This window comes from Orycteropus afer, unplaced genomic scaffold (assembly GCF_000298275.1).
Source record: "Orycteropus afer afer isolate SDZICR_OR568_19922 unplaced genomic scaffold, OryAfe1.0 scaffold00097, whole genome shotgun sequence".
Taxonomy (NCBI): Eukaryota; Metazoa; Chordata; class Mammalia; order Tubulidentata; family Orycteropodidae; genus Orycteropus; species Orycteropus afer.
Genome location: NW_006921684.1, coordinates 5724906 through 5744517, shown reverse-complemented (window position 1 = coordinate 5744517; position 19612 = coordinate 5724906). Strand labels below are relative to the sequence as shown.

General features: G+C 39.1%; 1 protein-coding gene across 1 annotated transcript in view; it reads right to left on the bottom strand.

Moving 5' to 3' along the window:
- The window catches only part of SRGAP1 (SLIT-ROBO Rho GTPase activating protein 1), a 460449-nt gene that overhangs the window by 216973 nt on the left and 223864 nt on the right, over positions 1 to 19612 (bottom strand). Inside the window, 3 exon segments of the mRNA XM_007942730.1 lie at positions 3703 to 3753; positions 11474 to 11503; positions 17421 to 17426. Coding sequence (XP_007940921.1) covers positions 3703 to 3753; positions 11474 to 11503; positions 17421 to 17426 — 87 coding nt within the window.

The window sequence follows — 19612 nt, the reverse complement described above, 5'->3', positions numbered from 1 at the left end:
TGTTCTTCTTCTTCAGTAGTGCTTTGCTTATCTGAGGTCTCTTTCCTTTCCATATAAAGTTAGTGATTGGTTTTTCCATATCCCTAAAGAATGTTGATGAGATCTGGATTGGGATTGCATTGAATGTATAGATTGCTTTGGGTAGAATCAACATTTTCAGATTGTGATATTTTCTGAAGCAGGAAATTTTCTCATTTTCATTGATTTTATTATGAATTCTCAGTCTCCCTAGGGGTTATTCTGAACCTTCTGTACTTTTTTCAAAACTTTAGCTCCCATAGATCATTTTTCTCCTCTTGCTCATCAAATGTATCACTTCAAATTTCACAAAGAAAGAGGAACAGAGAATCTTCAATGCCCTGTCACCCCACCTAGAAAAGTACCTGTATCCACAGCAACTCTTATTTTTTCTGCTCCTAATAATGTTTCTTGCCAAAGGCCAATCTCCCTGTCTGTTCTTTTGATGCCATTAAATTCTACTTCTGCAGCATCTTGGATTAATCAATTATACCAGTTCTCTCCTAACATTTTGAACTTTTTTTTTTTGTTATTGTTATTGTTATAGCTTCCTCTCTTCCTAAGGCATCTAACTGCTAACCAGAAGACTGGCAGTTCAAACCCACAAGCCACTCCTTGGAAGGAAGATTGAGCAATCTACTTCCATAGTGATACTGCCTCGGAAACCCAAGGAGGAGTCACTATGAGTTGCATCCAACTTGACAACAGTGAGTTTGGTATTTTTTTTTCTTCTTCTTCCCTTCCACATTTTAAACTATCTCTGTTCTCACATCTTGAAAAACAAAACAAAACAAAAAACTACCACAAATGAAAACAAACCTGTCTTGGCCCTATGTTCTCCATACACTTCCTTTCTCTCTCTTCTTCTTCTTCACAGGGAAATTTCTAGAAAATATTATCCACATTTTCTTTCCTAAGTTGCTCACCTTCCTTTTACTTCTCAACCTTTACCATTTCACTCATATTGCCTTGTCAAGGTTACCAATGACTTTTTTACAGCTAAAATCAGTAGACACATCTCATACTTTATCATACTGACCACATCCTCCTTGAGGCATTTTTTTCCGCTTAGGTTCCCCAACACCTCACCACAGTGGGTTTCTTCCCACTTCTCTGGCCGATCCTTCTCAGTCACTTTTGTGACATAATTTTTTTTTCTCATCCCTTAATTTCTGGACTGGCAAAGTCCCCTACCACCCCACGTTCTTTCTTTCTCACTCTCTGTATTTTCCCTAGTCTGTCTCAACCACTGCTAAGATTTTAATTAGTAAGCCCATACTCAAATTTCCAATTCTCCACTCTTTCCTGAAGTTCTTACTCTGCCTATGGGACTTCTGCACCTGGGTTGTTCTACAAGTCCATCCAAAGCTAAACTTATCTTTATCCTTCACCCCATCACAGGTTCTTTGCCTCAAACCTCTTCCTGCCAAATGAGGCTTATCATCCTCACAGCTGCCAAAGGCAGAACCTGGATGTCACCTTTCTATTCCTTCCTCGCCAACCCCCATCCCCCTGACCCAAGTGGTCCTTTCTAGCTAACTCCTAATCCATTAAAGTTACAGCTTTCCTGGTCACCAAAGCAGTTAGCAGTGAGGGGCTTCTCTAGGTATCTACACACTTTACACATTGCTGTTGGTTGCTGTCAAGTTGGCTCTGACTCATGTTGATCCCATGTATAAGAGAGAGAAATGGTGCCCAGTCCTGCACCATCTTCACAAGCACTGGTATTTTTTAAGCCCACTGTGTAATGCCTTCTAACCTAGGGCGCTCTTCCTGTAGCATTATATCAGCCAATATTCTCTGGTGATGCATAGGATTTTCACTCGTTAACTTTTGGATGTAGAACCACCAGGCCTTTCTTCCTAGTCTGTCTTAATCTGAAAGCTCTGCTGAAACTTGTTCGCCATGAGTGACCCCAACAGCTTTTTAAATACTGGTGACATAGCTGCCAGTATCACTCATACTTACCTCTGCAAGGATGTACATAATTAACTCTGTAAAGATGTCCATGGTGGCCTGGCACTGTCTTAAGAATAGACTAGGTCATGGAAGAAAGATGTGACAGTCTGCTTCCATAAAGATTTATACCCTTGGAAACCCTATAGGGCAGTTCTACTCTGTACTATAGAGTTGCTATGAGTCAGAATTGGCTCAACAGCCATGGGTATGAACTTTTAAGGATATGGTGAGACACTTAAGAAAATACTAGTTTTTGGGAGAAAAAAAAAAACTGAAAAGAAAAAAAGAACAGATTAGGAGGCAGAGTTTATTTCTGAGATTATTTTTGATTAGTTTTTAGACACAAGGGCCTCCAGATCCCTAAAGGAATTGATGAAAAAAAAAAAAATGTAAATAATCTTAGAAGAAGATTACCAATTGGCAAAGTTGGGTGGGAGCCTGTGCCATGAGTATTTTGCTGAAAGTTCCATGGTACCTAGTGATGCTGGTGCAGTAGTGGGTAAGACCTTTGGCTGCTAACCAGAGGGTCAGAGGTTCAAACACACCACCTACTCCATGGGAGAAAGATGAGGTAATCTACTTCTTTAAAGATTTACAGCCTTAGAAACCCAATAGAGGTCTCTATGAGCTGGAATTGACTTAATGGCAATGGGTTTAGTGATGCTAAAAGCAAACACAATACCTCCCAACACCACTAGTTGGATACCACACAAGAACAATTTTTCTTAGCCAACCTTTGCCTCTTGAAGGTGGGTTACTACCAGGCCTCCTCTAATTTCTCTCTCTTGGGAAGCAGGCTGCATGTGATAAGGTTGCTTAAATCTAGCTCTGTCAAAACTGGATCTTGCTGAAATGTCTTAAAATTTCTATTATGTTGATGGTTTCTAATGCAAACCTTGGTCTTTATTCATTACTTATTTATTCAGTAAAGCTTTACTGAGTACCTATTAGAAAGCCATCACTGTTTCAGTGAATACAAAGTTCCTTCCCTTGGGAACTTACATTATATTTGAGGGGAGACAGAAAGTGAAAAAATAATTAAATTTATATATCAGAAAGGGATAAAAGATAAAAAGACAAATAAAGATGGGGAAGGGAGGGGAGAGTTAGCAGTTACTATTCTGAATTTCACTCTGAGTGAGGTGGAGGCCATTAAGAGGTTTGAACAGAGGAGTGATGTGATCTGCTTAAAGTTAAAAAGACAGTCCTAGTTTTTTTTCTTTTTATATATTTGATTGGTAGTTTCATAGGTAATTTGGGAAATAAAGTGGTTGAAGCCTATGCACAAGATGTCATCTTGATCAGAAATACCTGATTTCATATTTTTTCATTTTAGTTAACAGAGCTCTGGTGGTGTAGTGCCTAAAGCATCTGACTGCTAACCAGAAGGTTGGCAGTTCAAACTCACCAGCCACTCCTCAGAAGGAAGGTTGGGCAATCTACTTCTATAGTGATACCACCTCAGAAACTCAAGGAGGGGTCACTGTGAGTCAGATCCGACTTGACAGCAGTGAGTTTGGTTTTGGTTTGGTTGGTGGTTAGTGGTTAAGGCACTTGACTGCTAACCAGGAGGTTAGTGGTTCAAACCCACCAGCTGCTTTATGGAAGGAAGATGGGGTGATCTACTTCCGTAAAGATTTACAGCCTCAGTAACACAATGGGGGCCACTATGAGTCAGAAATGACTCAGTAGCAGTGAGTTGTTTTTATTATTATTTTAGTTAACATGCTTGGATGCTATCTGGAAGGTTGACAACTTTGGTCCATCCAGAGGTGCCTTGGAAGAATGACCTGGAGATGTACTTTCAAAAACCATCAGCCACTGAAAAACCCTGACAGGGCTGGTGGCTGGAACAGGTAAGGAGGGCAGGGGACAGCCCCCAGGTGGCAGGGAGCAGCAGCAGACAGGGCCAGTAGGAACAGGTAGGGCGAAGCCCAGGAAGTGAGCTGAGCACTTGGAACAGCTAAGGAAAACAAACTTTCAGTTTGTTGTCCCGTGATGGCTTGCACGTTGCTGTGAGGCTGGAGGCTATGCCAGCAGGGATGCCCATGGTGGACCAATTCTGGTGGAACTTCCAGATTGAGACAGACTCAGAAGGAAGAGGCCATCCACTTCTCAAAGAACTGGCCAGTGAAAACCTTACGAATAGTAGTGAAACACTGTCTGATATACTACTGGAAAATTTTATGAATAGCCCTGAAACACTGTCCATTACAGTGCCAGAAGATGAGCCCCTCAGGTCAGAAGACACTCCAAACATGACTGAGAGAGAGCTGCCTTATCAGAGTAGAGCCTACCTTAATGATATGGATAAATTAGAGTTTTCAGGTCCTCCATTTGCTGAAGTACCATGACTCAATATGAGACAAAACAGCAGCAAACATCCATTGATAATTGGAACATGGAATGTAGGAAGTATGAATCAAGGAAAATTAGAAATTGTCAAAAATGAAATGGAACACATAAAGATTGATATCCTAGTCTGAAATGCACTGGTTTTGGCCATTTTGAATCAGATACCCATATGATCTACTATGCCAGAAATGACAAATTGAAGAGGAATGGCGTGGTATTCATCACCACAAAGAATGTTTCAAGATCTGTCCTGAAGTACAATGCTGTCAGTGATACAATAATATCCATACGCCTGAAAGGAAACCCAGTTAATACTACTATTTTTTTCATTTACGCACCAACCACCAAAGCCAAAGATGAGAAAATTGAAGATTTTTACCAACTTCTGCAGTCTGAAATTGACCAAATGCGCAATCAAAATGTGCTGATTATCACTGGTGACTGGAACACAAAAATTGGAAACAAAGAAGAATCACTGGTAGTTGGAAAATTTGGTCTTGGGGATAGAAATAATGTTGGAGATCGTATTATAGAATTTTGCAAGACCAATGACTTATTCATTCAAATACCTTTTTTCAAGAACATAAATGGCAGCTGTACATGTGGACTGCATCAGACAGAATACACAGGAATTGGATTGATTACATTTGTGGAAAGAGGCAATGGAGCAGCTCAATAACTTCAGCCAAAACAAGGTCAGGAGCTGATTGTGGAACAGATCATCAACTGTGCATATGCAAGTTCAAATTGAAGCTGAAGACAATTAAAACAAGTCCATGAGAGCCAAAATATGACCCTGATTATATCCCTCTTGAATTTAGAGACAATGTGAAGAAGAGATATGATGCACTGAACACCAATGACTGAAAACCAGAGAAATTGTGGGATGATACCAAGAACATCATCCGTGAAGAAAGCAAAAGGTCATTAAAAAGACAGGAAAGCAAGAAAAGACCAAAATGAATGTCAAAAGAGACTCTGAAACTTGCCCTTGAATGGAGAGTACCTAAAGCAAAGGGAAGAAATGACAAGATAAAAGAACTAAACAGAAGACTTCAAAGAGCAGCTCAAGAAGACAGTCAGCTATTATAATGAAATGTGCAAAGACATGGAGCTGGCAAGTCTAAAAGGAAGAACACACTCAGCATTTCTGAAGCTGGAAGAACTGAAAAGGAAATTTAAGCCTCAAGTGGCAATACGGAAAGATTCTATGGGCAATATATTGAATGATGCAGGAAGCATCAAAAGAAGATGGAAAGAATATACAGAGTCACTGTACCAAAAATAACTGGTTGATGTTCATCCATTTCAGGAGGTGGTATATGATCAAGAACCAATGGTACTAAAGGAACAAGTTGAAGCTGCACTGAGGGAAGTGACAAAAAACAAGGCTCCGGGAATTAATGGGATACCCATTGAGACGTTTCAACAAACAGATGCTGCACTAAAGGCACTCACTCAGCTATGCCAAGAGATTTGGAAGACAGCTACTTGGCCAACTGACTGGAAGAGATCCATATTTGTACCCATTCCAGGGAAAGGTGATCCTACAGAATGTGCAAAATATTGGACAATATCATTAATATTGCACATAAGTAAAATCTTACTGAAGATAATTCAGTAATTTAATTACAGCAGTATATTGACCAAGAACTTCCAGGGATGCAAGTTGGATTCAGAAGAGAACATGGAATGAGGGATATCATTGCTGATGTCAGACGGATCTTGGCTCAAAGCAAACAATTCCAGAAAGATGCTTACTTGTATTTTATTGACTATGCAAAAGCATTTGATTGTGTGGATCATAACAAATTATGGATAACACTGAGAAGAATGGGAACTCCAGAATACTTAATTGTGCTCGTGAGGAACTTGGACACAGACCAGGAGGCTGTCATTTGAACAGAACAAAGGGACACTGCATGGTTTAAAATCAAGAAGGAAGTGCTTCAGGGTTGTATCCTTTCACCATACTTATTCAATCTGTATGCTGAGCAAATAATCTGAGAAGCTGGACTGTATGAAGACGAACTTGGCAGCAGGATTGGAGGAAGAATCATTAGCAACCTGCAATACGCTGATGATACAACTTTCCTTGCTGAAAGTGAGGATGACTTGAAGCACTTACTGATGAAGACTGAAGAATAGTCTGGAGTATGGATTACATCTCAATATACGGAACACAAAAATCCTCATAACGGGACCAATAAGCAGCATCATGATAAATGGAGAAAAGATTGAAGTTGTCAAAGACTTCACATTGCTTGTTTCTATAATCAATACCAATGGAAGCAGCAGTCAGTCAAGATATCAGATGTCGTACAGCACTGGGCAAATTGGCTTCAAAGGACCTCTTTCTAGTGCTGAAGAGCAAATATGTCTCCTTGAGGACTAAGGTGCACCTGACACAAGCCATGGTATTTTCAATCTCCTCATATGCATGTGAGAGCTGGACAATGAATAAGGAAGACTGAAGAAGAATTGATGCTTTTGAGTTGTGGTGTTGGCAAAGAACCCTGAAAGTACCATGGACTGCAAAAGAACTAACAGATATGTCCTGGAAGAAGTGCAGCTGGAATGCTCCTTGGAAGCGAGAATGGCCAGACTTTGCCTCACCTACTTTGGTCATATTGTCAGAAGGGGCCATTCCCTGGAGAAGGATATCATGGTTGGTGAAGTGGAGGGACAATGAAAAAGGGGAAGGCCCTCAATAAGATGGATTGACCCAGTGGCTACAATGATGGGCTTAGGTATAGCAAAGATCATGGGGTTGGCACAGGACTGGGCAGTGTTTTGTTCTGCTGTAAATGAGATCACTATGAGTCAGAGATGACTTGACGGCACCTAACAACAACAACATTGAAAACCCTGTGGAGCATAGTTCTACTCTGATATACATGGAATTGCCATGAGTTGGCATCAACTCAATGGCAACCGCTTTTTCAATATTCTACATTCAAGCTGTAAATTCTAATGAGATCTAGAAAACAGGCCAGTTCCCCATAAATAAAAAGAATTTGGGGCTAAATTACTTACTGGATATAGTTTCTTCTCTTCTTCACAGTAAATACCAACTGGTATTTACTTTGGGCCAATCTATTTCTTTAAGGTTTTAGTTTACAATGAAAAAGTGTTTTATTGTGTGCTTTAAAAATATATTCATTGTACAAATATAGAAATGATAGAAAAGCAAAGACAAGAAAATAAAAGCTATCCATATTTAACTTAGAGATACTCATTTAAAATAATTTTGGTGTATATAATTCCAGATATTTTTGCCCTAAATTTTCAAGGCATTTTAACAACTATTCTTGATATTAGTATGTACTGATGCTAACATTTGAATGTCAATATCACAGTATTATGCTGTGTGACAAAATGCCCAATGTACCTGACAATTTTATTATTATTATTATTGTAATTAATCACTTTCTCAAGGAGATACACTTATATCATCTGCTTAATGTCCTCATTAAAAGTCTTTGATTAAGCCTTTGAATTAGTGGTGAATGCTTTTATTTAGTAACTCATCTGGCAAATTTATAACCAGGCCAATTGCAAATGTCCTGGTGTTACTAATTGATAAAGACAACAACATAAACTCAAGAACAGCAATACCAACAACTGCTATTCACTGACCACTTATTATGTGTCTGTCAACCCGATCAGCAATTTAGAAATACAAATTACACCTATCTTCTAAAATATTTCAAAAAATGACATCAATGTAGAAATGTACTTTTGTTTTATTTATGGAAAAATGAGCTAGTTACAGAGTTGATAAAACTCAAGAAAAGCAACTAGCAGTGTTACCTTGAAGTATTCTTACTTATTTATCCAAGCCCCATCAATAATTAAGCTGCCCCTAGAGGCCACTGGAATACCATTAAATTCTTCTGCTACGCTGCACCAAAATGGTATGAAGACATTAGTCTTATTAATGTTATTTACCACTGCTGCAGCAACTCACTCAACTGTATGTGGTAGCTCTCTGCTAATATAATATCCAAATTATTTTTCAGAGAATGGATGACTCATTGGTAAATCAGTCATGACCATTATCACTCCAAAAAGCCAAAAAGTCAAAATAGAAACACATGAAATTCTAATGAATTTCTAATGCCACTCTGACCCAACAACTCTACTTCAAGGAATTTAGCATAAGGAAACATATCAGGGATGTATAAATGATTTAAATGTCCAACAACAAGGAAATACTTGGCCATGCAGATGGTAAAGCACTATGCAGGTGTTAAGAATTGTATTTTGAAAGATTATTTCAACACATGGGAAATTACAGCAGTATTTCACAAAATTAGCAGGTTACGAAAATAGCAAGGTACCAAACTACATCCAAGAAAGTATTAGTTTTGTAAAATATGTATGTATATATGTATAAACTGGGAAAAGATAGAGAAAATCTTTTCAATTTATTGAAAAATATTAACAGTAGATTGTGCTAATATGGGTAATTACTATTTCTCTTTCTGTATTATTGTTTTCTAAAGTTTTACAACAAATACATATATTTACATTAAAAAAAAAAGAAATAGACTTTCTCTTTCCAGGTATATACAGATTAGTAGTTTTCAGATTTTTAAAAAACTTATGGACTTTTTCTTCAAAATTAGGTCACAGCTTCAGAGAAGAAACTAGTCCACAGGGCTAATAGCCTACATGAACCACAGCCTCATCTCCCTTGAGACCAGAAGAACTAGATGGTACTCAGCTACCACAAATGACACACGTATGGATCCTGATGTAATGGGAGAAAAATGAGGAACAGAAATCAAATTCTTACAAACTCTAGACTTAATGAACCAGTTAAGAAAAAATGATTCCCTGAGACTACTGCCCTAACATACTCTTTAAATCTTGAAACAAAACTATCCCAAGATCATCTTTTAGTGAATAACAGATTGGCATACAAAATAAAGGATATTTCTTGTGAGTACAGGGCTTCATTAAAAAAAAACTACCTATACGAGATCAAATGGTCAACAATTACTCTAAGGCAAAGACAAGACGATGAAAAGCTAGAGTATTGGAACAACCAGAATGCAATTAAAAAGGATGCTGGCGCACCATGAAAAATGTAACTAACATCAATGAACAATTGTGCAGAAACTGTCAAATGGGAACATAATTTGCTGTGTAAACTTTGACCAAAAACACAGTATTTTTTAAAGACACAAAAAACTAGGTCACATACAAAAGACCTGTACAAAGAAAACTATAAAAGATTACTCCAAAAAACGTAAGAGATCTACATAAATGGAAGAGCATACCACGCTCATGAATAGGAAGATTGAACCTTGTGAAAATGTCAATTCTACCCAAAGCAATCTATACATTCAATGCAATCTCAATCCAGATCCCATCCACATTCTTTAAGGATATGGAAAAATCAATCACTAACTTTATATGGAAAGGAAAGACACCTCAGATAAGCAAAGCACTATTGAAGAAAAAGAACAAAGGAGGAGGGGTCCCATACTGCTGGATCTCAAAACCTACTATAAGTAGTCAAAACTGCATGGTATTGGTATAATGAAAGACAAAGAGACCAATGGAATAGAATTGAGAACCCAGAAATAGATCCATAGACCTATGGTCAGCTGATCTTTGACAAAAGGCCAAAATCCATTAAATGGGAAAGGGAATGTTTGCTTAATAAATGGTGCTGGCAAAACTGGAGATCCATTTGCAGAAAAATGAAACAAGATCTATACCTCACACCATACACAAAAACTTACTCCAGATGGATTGAAGACTTAAATGTGAAACGTAAAACTATGAAGTTCCTCAAGCAAAAACTAAGGACAAATTAGGGGCCCTAATATATGGCATAAATAGACTATCAAGCATAACCCAAAATCCACAAACAGTAGAAGAGAAACTAGATGAATGGGACCTTCTAAAAATTAAATTTTTATGTGCTTCCAAAGACTTCTCCAAAAGAGTCAAAAGAAAACCTACAGATTGGAAAAAATGTTAAGCAATGACTTATTTGACAAGGGACTTATCTCTAGAATTTATAGAAAACTCTAACACCTCAATAACAAAAAGACAAATAATTCAATTAAAAATGGGCAGAAGACATGAATAGACATGTCACCAAGGAGGTTATTCAGGTGGCCAATAAACGTATGAAGAAATGCTCACGATCATTAGCCATTAGAGAGATAAAAAATCAAAACAACAATGAGATACCATCTTGCCCCAGTGCTAGTAGCGAAGTTCAACAAGACAGAAAATAACAAATGCTGGCAAGGATGCGGAGAGATTGGGACTCTCATACACTGCTGGTGGGACTGTAAAATGGTACAACCACTGTGGAAAGCAGTATGGTGATTCCGTAAAAAGTTAGAATTAGAAATACCATTTGACCCAGCCATTCCATTACTAGGTATATATCCTAAAAAAGTGAGAGCCAGGACAAGAACAGATGTATGCACATGCATGTTCATCACAACACTATTTACAATAGCCAAAAGATGGAAACAACCTTGGTGTCCATCAACTGAAGAATGGATAACCAACTATGGAACGTACACAATGGAATACTACACAACCTTAAAGAATAATGTAGAATCTGCAAAACACCACATAACACGGATGAACCTGGAGGACGTTATGCTGAGTGAAATAAGTCAATCACAGAAGGACAAATATTGTATTAGTCCATTATTGTAAAAAGTCAAGGAAAGGTTTATATACGGAAGGAAATTTTCTTTGTTGGTTACCAGGGGTGGGAGGGGAATGGAGGGAACACTGTTAGATAGGTAGAGACAAGTATTGATTTGGGTGAAGAGAAGGGCAATGGACCAAATGTGAGTGATCAACATGGTGGTATTGAGGAAGAAATAGAGAGGTGCATGGGAAGTACAGACAATAAAGATGAACCCTTTTGTACATACAGTGTTGCATTGTCAGTGAAGGCAAACATGGGTATATAGGTGGATAGATGGGTGGAGAGGCTGAACTATTAGGTTTGTCTGTGCAGGGGGTAGTGTACCCAAGACCATGTACAGGGTTGGCAGACAATGTTTCTACAAGTGTATTTGTCTGTTCTGTAGAATTCCCAGGTGTAGAGTAGAGCTGACAAGGGACAAGGTTGTAGTCATTTCTTGGGCACAACCAGCAACCCAGAGGGAGCAAGTAGTTGAACCTATGGGCTCAGGCTCGGGACCATAGTCGCATGGGACATCAAGCTCAATTGGTATAACATACTGCACAAAACATTGTTCCACCTCCTACTTTGGTGAGTAGCAACTGGGATCTTAAAAGTTTGCAAGCAGCCATCTACATGCAATGATGGATCTCTCCTAGTCCAGAGCAAAGAAGAATGAAGAAAACCAAAGATTCATGGAAACATTAGTCCAAGCTACTGGTACACCATGTGATCCTCAGCCTATATGACTCTGAGACCAGAATAACTAGATGATGCCTGGCTACCACTGTCAACCACTTGGAGGGGGATCTATATAGGAGATCCTGGATAGAGAGGGAGAACAATGTGGAACAAAACGCAAAATCATTTGGGAAAAAAACAAAAAAAAGGGACCAGGTTTGCTGGTCTGATAGAGACTGGTGGAACCACTGATGGAGACTATGGCCCCTAGCTGTCCTTCAGGTCTGGATTTGAACCCACACCTGTGGCTTTCAGCCAAACAAAAGACAGGCATATGAGGTGAACATTTACATTAGGTAGATAAAGTCCTTGGAGAGAACAATCATGGGAGAATAGAAGGGTGTTTATGCACAGGGAGACAGCTCAGGGGGCAAGAGTGTATAGAGGGATGAACACAGGGAAGAGGTAACTATCAGGAGGAAGTGGGAGGGGAGCTGTTGCATTGTGGTAAAGTGTAGTCAATGTCATGAGATAAAGCATGAACTGCTGTACGGAAAGTGAATTTGCTCTGTAAACTTTCACCCAAATCACACACACACACAAACTAGGTCACAGCCTTAGAGATTTGTGGTATACTAGTATCTTTTATTGGGAGCTTTGGTAGCATAGTGCCTAAGGCCCTTGACTGCTAACCAGAAGGCTGGCAGTTCAAACCCACCAGCTGCTCCTTGGAAGGAAGGTTGGACAATCTATTTCTGTAGTGTTACCACCTCGGAAACCCAAGGAGGGGTTGTTATGAGTTGGGTCTGACTCGACGGCACATAACAACAACATAACAGTACTTTTTATTAACTTAAACTAATGAGTCTTTTTCAACATTTACTTATTTTATCTAAATGGTCTATTTGAAAGTACAGCTTTTTGTCATGAAATATCTTTGTTTTCTCCATATTGGGGTATTTAAATAGAATATGACTGGCTTTGACTGAAATAAAAAATGACTACAAATTTCCAAGTCTTACTAGCATTCTCTCCTTCCTTTTCAGATTAAGTCATATAATCAGGAATAACAAAAATGAGTTAATTTCATTCCTGTGAGTCTGAATCTGATGCCCTATCGCACTTATGCCAAAGTAGGGTAATTTTCAGTGGCTTGCAGCCAGTCTCTGCTGTTTTGAGTCACTGGGGATGATTGACAGACTTGGCAGACTCAGTATCAACTTTCAGGATTTTCATCTTCAGGATATTATCCTTTAGGCCAAGGATGACAGGGTTCCACTTCTCAGAAGTTTTTGGCCTATGCTTTGAGTGACATGACCAGTTACCACCAAATAACACCAATAGAGTCCAAAGTATGAACTATCTAAGATACAGGCAAAGAAAAGAACACATACCAGTCAGCCTGGCTCTTGTATCTCTCAGTCTTTAGTTTCCACATTTCTGAAAGGTGGATTATAATACCTGTTCATTAGGTGCTGTGAGGATATGTGAAATAATGTAAGAAAAACACAAAGCACAGTGCTTGGAGCATAGTTAAAATGCAGGAAGTAGCATCTTAGAGATGTCATTATTGTTGGTGAAGAAACAAAACAAACAATAATTTCACATATGCTTATGCAAACAAATGAAGGATAAACACAAATTATTAATTTGAAAACAATCCATGAGGAAATGACAGACTTCAGGATAATTCAAAACACACCGAGATAATTTAACATATTCAAATGTCATTTTATGGTGCTCCCCCTTAACTACTTACTTCTATTGACTTTCTAAAAATTGGTAAATAAGATTTTGTGATCAGGTGCTTCCATAATCAAAGTGAGTACTATACACTGGCCATAAGCTTTCCTGCAACTGTGACTGCTGACTTTAATTACATTTTTAAGTGTAGCATATGAATGGCCTATTTTCTGGCTGCAACACTAAACCAGATGCAGAAGAACACTCTCTCTTAGCATGAGTAATGGAAAGAAGGCAGGAAAGTCTCATGACTCTGGGAGTCAGGGCTGGAGACCAGGGAAGAGACCCATCACTGTCCCTTGTTTTTTGGGAAAGAAGTGAGGGTTGGTAATGAAACAAATCCATGTGTATGTTGTTGTTGTTGTTGTTATGTGCCGTGGAGTTGGACCCGACTCATAGTGACCCCTCCTTGGGTGTCCGAGGCAGTATCACTACAGAAGTAGATTGCCCCATCTTCCTTCCGAGGAGTGGCTGGTCCCATGCGTATAAGGAATCCCAAATTCTGCCCTTCTTCTAACGGTAAAGCAGAATGTAAGAGGATACAGTAGACCGTTCTCCTGTCTATTCTTCTATCGTCTAAATAGAATGGAGGGTGGAATTGAATAACTCTTCCTGTTGAATGGTTGAAGAAATCAATGAAGCTTCAAAGTCATGGCTCTCCGTGTAAAATGCCTGTGGTGGACTGGAGAGGCACCAGGTATTTAGCTACAATGGCATTCACTTTATTTTCCCCTGATTCTCTACTCATTGTTGAAATGTGAGAAGAAAATTTTAATCTAGCTCCGAGCAATGATGTTGTGAGATCATTTCTCAGAGTCTGCTTACAAAGGTGGCTAGAAACTTCACAATAAATTATATACAAATAGAATGTGATGATCTAGGTGCCAAAGTTGTGCCATATAACTTCTTTAGAATGAGAACACACTTAATATAATGCTTAGTATCATCTTATTGTGGTTGTTAGTTGCCCTGGAGTTGATCCTGACACATGATAACCCCATGTGTATAAAATAGAACTCCTCCATAGGGTTTTCAAGGCTGTCACCTTTTGGAAGCAGATCACCAGGCCTGTCTTCCTAGGTGCCTCTAATTTGTTTTGAATTGTCAACCTTTTGTCTAGTAGTCAAGTGCTTAACCATTTACACTACCCATGACTCCTTGGGTTTCTGAGGTGCTGTCTCTATGGAAGTAGAGATATCTTCTTTCCAAGGAGTGGCTGGTGCATTTGAACCTCCAGCCTTCTGGTTAACAGTCAAATGCCTTAGGCGATATGCCACCAGAGCTCCTCCAAATCTCATATTACATAATTATTGTTGTTGTTGTTATGTGCCATCGAGTCAGACCTGACTCATAAGGACCCCTCCTTGGGTTTCCAAAGTGGTATCACTATGGAAGTAGATTGCCCAACCTTCCTTCCAAGGAGTGGCTGGTAGGTCTGAACCACCAGCCTTCTGGGTAGCAATCAAGTACCTTAGGCACTATGCTACCAGAGTATATGGAATACATTTTACAACATATATAATAATAATAATTTTAACTAAAAGTTACCTAAAAACCCACTGCTACTGAATCAATTCCAACTCATAGCAACCACCCTTGAATTTCCAAGGCTGTAAATCTTTATAGAAGTAGATTGCTTCATCTTCCTCCTGTGGAGCAGCTGGTGGGTTTGAACCACTAACCTTTTAGTTAGCAGCCAAATGCCTTACCCGCTATGCCACCAGAGCTAGACCTTATTAAATCCAGACAGAGTTAAATACTTTCAATGTATGACTCCTGAATTCTCCAAACAACTACATGAAATACGTTATGCTACCCACTATATCAATACAGAAACTGAAGCATAGGAGATTTAGAAATATTTCCAAGTATACACAACTACTAAAAATGACAAAGCAAAGATTCATATCCAAAATATCTGAATTCTGAGCCTAAAAACTGAATCACTATGTTTTTCTGACAAAGAGGCTTCATCTATAGCAGCAAGGGCCTAAATCTGAAATAATCAGTATTTGAATAACTGGCTCTTGTTATTGTTTTTAAAAGTGTCACTTTTCTTACCTGTTGAAAACTTTATGTCCAGCTTAACAAGCAACTGACTATCCCTATAAATGATTCTGATATGATTTAAAATTACAGTGTTGAGCTGTTCCCTATACCTATGCTTGGAATTAGGTGTTCACCCAAGTGTCCTCCTGATTATCATATCTGTTTGCATACAAAAGAGGATTCATGGAATTATCTGTTCTAAACTCCCAGTAGGAGACAGAACAAGGATTCTCTGTCACTGATTAAACTGTGTTAAGAGGCTGAGAGGCTGAAACTGTCAAGCACCCAGCTTTTGGATCTCCATACAGACGTGGGGATATTTTTGAAAGTGTCAAAATCCTCTCCCAAGGACAAGCATTATGCTCACTGATGACCTCATGGAGTTTCTAAAGGTCACTTCAGAGTAACTCTAGCAATTTCTTTCAGTTCTGATTAAAGGAGAAAAGGCTCTGGAACGATAACAAAGGAAGAGTTCACGCTAGTCTTCCATTCTAATCTATGGGACCAGACGTTCTTTGCACAGGGCAAGTACGGATTCTGGCCTCCTGTTCTTTCAGACAGCAAGGTTGACCAAGTGCCTTGACAAGTTCTAGCCTCTCCCTTCTGGCCTCTGCCTCTCTTGCCCTTTCTTTTTCCAGTAATAACATAGGTGAAAAGATGAGGTCTGTAGTCTGCTCTGTTTGCTTAGGGTAGGAAAAATTTGTTACCTGTAATTGTAAGGATGGAGTTCCTGGGTGGTGCAAACAATTAATCATTCAACTACTAGCTGAAAGGTTGGCAGTTTGAAACCACTCAGAGGTGCCCTGAGAGACAGACCTGCTGATCTGCTTCCCAGAGATCAATGCCTTGAAAACCCTATGGAGCACCTATACTCCACACACAGTCAATTCTATTACAACTAACAATGACTGTAATGATGGACTCATGACACTAACTAACAACAACTGTAATGATGGTTAACTTTACAGCTGATCAGCTATGATTAGAAGTGAGAAGATTGTTCAAGAAACTTGGAGGATTCTCCCCTCTAAATGCCACAGCAACCAGCAACCGTTTGTAGGTATCTAGACAAGTTTGCAAGAAGTGTAACTTTTTAAGTCCCCAAAAATCTAGTTAGCAAGAAAACTGCTCAATAACAGAGAAGCAGGTATTTCTCTCTCACCTCTGTGTGTGTATATGTTTAATGGGTACTTTCCAGATCCCCCCTAAATGGCCAGGAACTCATTCCCCCAACTACTGGGAATATTGCTGCTGAGAGTTGAAAACTTACAGCAGTCCCTCTCTGGGAATTGCCCTCAGAAATCCCCCTTGGGAATTCTCCTCTACCAAAGGCAGCTGTCTGACCCACAAAATCACTTAGCCCCTCCCTAAACAAAGCCTGAATCCGATAACTGGAATACAAAGGTTAGGGCCTCCTGAGTCAACTCCAAAGGGCCATCCCAGCTGCTGAGCCTCACTCACTCCCAGTGAGGTCCTGGAAAGTACTCCCCAATCAATCCCCTGCATGCAAATCTCTGCCTCAGAGTCTGTTGTTCTTAGAAGCCATTTTAAGACACACAGAAATAATTTACCCTTTCTATTTAATAGATAAGGAAAAGCAGATAAAGAGAAGTAGAAGCTTCTCACAAGAGCACACAAGAAATAGCAAGAGCTGGGTTTCAACACAAGGCCATTTGACTCAGTCTTAAGTTTCCATCAATGTTACAAAAGCCTTGACATTACTTTACAAAATACAAATCCTTATACCTTAGCATTGGAAGGAAGGTTGGGGAATCTACTTCCATAGTGATACTGCCTCGGAAACCCAAAAAGGAGTCACTATGAATCAGGTCTGACTCGATGGCAAATAACAACAACATACTTAGCAAGACATACCAAGTCCATTTTTAATTCACATTGCATCACTTATTCACATACAACCCTTGGCCCAATGACATCAAACTCTTTCCTTTTCCTAAACACATCATGCTTTCTACTATTCCTTTGCACAAACCATTCTGTTTCCCCTGTAGTAGCTCACCGTCATTGTTTGCTTGATAGACTCTTCCGTACTATACAAGTCTCGGTTCCAGTGTTCATTTTTTCTCTGCAGAGTTTCCTGACCACTAGGTTGGGCTGAGTCCTGCAGCCAGCCCTCACAGTCATCTGTACATCCCTCTAATGCAGTAACTCTAACTGTTAATTATCATAATGAGTTCCTTGCAGGCAGGGACTTGTCTTTTTAACTCTGCTTCCCCAGGCAGGCATTGTAAAGATGTTTTGTTGAATGAATAAATGAATTCAGCTGAGGTGCGAGTCCCAGAAGTCCTGGCTGAGTGCTTGCCAGCACCCCCACAACTGGGAGGCTTCACATAGTACATTCCACATTTGGATAAACTTCAACCACCTTGAGTCCAAAGATTTGTCTTTCTTCATCTGGGGAGCCTTTTCCATACCTAACATTGTCTCTTTCTCGTAAGAAATTCTCCAAAAAACAAACAAAACCCTGTTGGGCTGAATGGGATCTCAGCTGAAAGGGCTGATGTATAAGAAAATCATTTCATTTTCATGGCTCAGTCTAAATTATTTTTTCAAATTGCTACTATGTAAGTTACATAGGATATTTCTCTTAATTAATATGCTTACTTCCAATTTAAAAAAAAAAAATCTCCTTTGTTGAAAGTATTTTTTTCCTTCTATTTTAAAAAGCAAAAGATGACTTAGGGTTTGTTAAATTTCATCTCCAGATCAGAAATCAAATCTAATGTGGATACATCAAACAGGACTAAAAAGTTTTCCAGCTGGCCTGCTTAATACTATGTTTTTGTTTAAGGAGCCCATTGGAAATATAACTATGTCATTAATCTACATGGTATTTTTCCCCCACTTTCAGAGACTAATAATTACTTACTGAATAGAGGTACAGGTATTGGTAGAAGCATCCAACACCACTAACACAAAGCTAAGGGGGGAGAAAAAACCTCACAGAATGAACATAAAAAAACTGAAAGCCATTCTTATTAGGCAAGTAGCTACATTCTCTACACAGGAAATGGTCCAATTTTGTTATTGTTCTCAGTAAAAATGTCCAAACAAAAAAGTGCTGAGAGCTGGCTGACACTAGTAACCATGATAAGAGAAGCTTTAAAAGCCCAGTTCTTATTTTTCAATGGGCTTGGGTATGAGGGAGCTCTCTGGCATATAAGGGACTGAGTTTTCCGTGCCCTGGGGCATCTTTTTCATGTGGCTCTCTCACAGCTCTGCTGCTGGTCTGGTGGGAGTTAGAAAAATCTGTGATAACATTTTCCTGAGAAAGCAGCACACTGATTATCTTGTCCTTCACAAGATGTGTGAGCCCCAAACACAGAACTGGGGGCTTATCCTCTCTGGTCTGATTTTTTATCACTTTAGGCAGTCTGTTGCTAATGACAGAAGAGCAACTCAAAGGTATATCTGATTTAAAGTTTTTGCTCACGTGGTTCAGTAGGCAGGTCACAGATGTAGTGATATTTAATTCTGTAACTATGCCTGCCCACTTTTAACCTTTTGACTGTGTCTTTAAAATATTTATTCATTTTCCAACTAATCTTTACTAAGTATTTAATTCAGCACTAGGCACTGTTCTCAATCAGGCAAAGTGGTTGCTTATAGGAAAGCATCCCATCCCGGGACTCATTCATGAAGTTTACCTTTATTTTTTTTTTTCCTCCCAATAGTTTTAATATGTTGTTTATTACTTTCCCTCAATAAGACATGCTGATACACCATAGGTCAAACTGCGGATTCTCCCTAGAATAAAAGTTGACTACAACCAAAATAATCACAAAGGCTGTGAAATGCTAGTAGATTACTGATTTGTTTTATAATGAGATTTTCTGCAATGAACAGCACAGTCTAAACATGTTTTTTCTAGTCTTTGTAAATCACTATTTGTCTATTTGAAAACCTACTTTATTTGCAGAGTACCTTTCACTTCCTAATCTGTGCCAATGAAACAGTAAAAGGGAGGAGAGGCAAGGTTATGTTTTCAAAACCGCTTTGCCTGGGGTAAACGGTAAGAAAGATGTGATTATCTTTTGGCTTTCCTCACTCCCCACTGCCAGCATTCCCAGTACCTCCCCCAGGAAAACTGCCCAGCCACTAAGAACAGTGCAC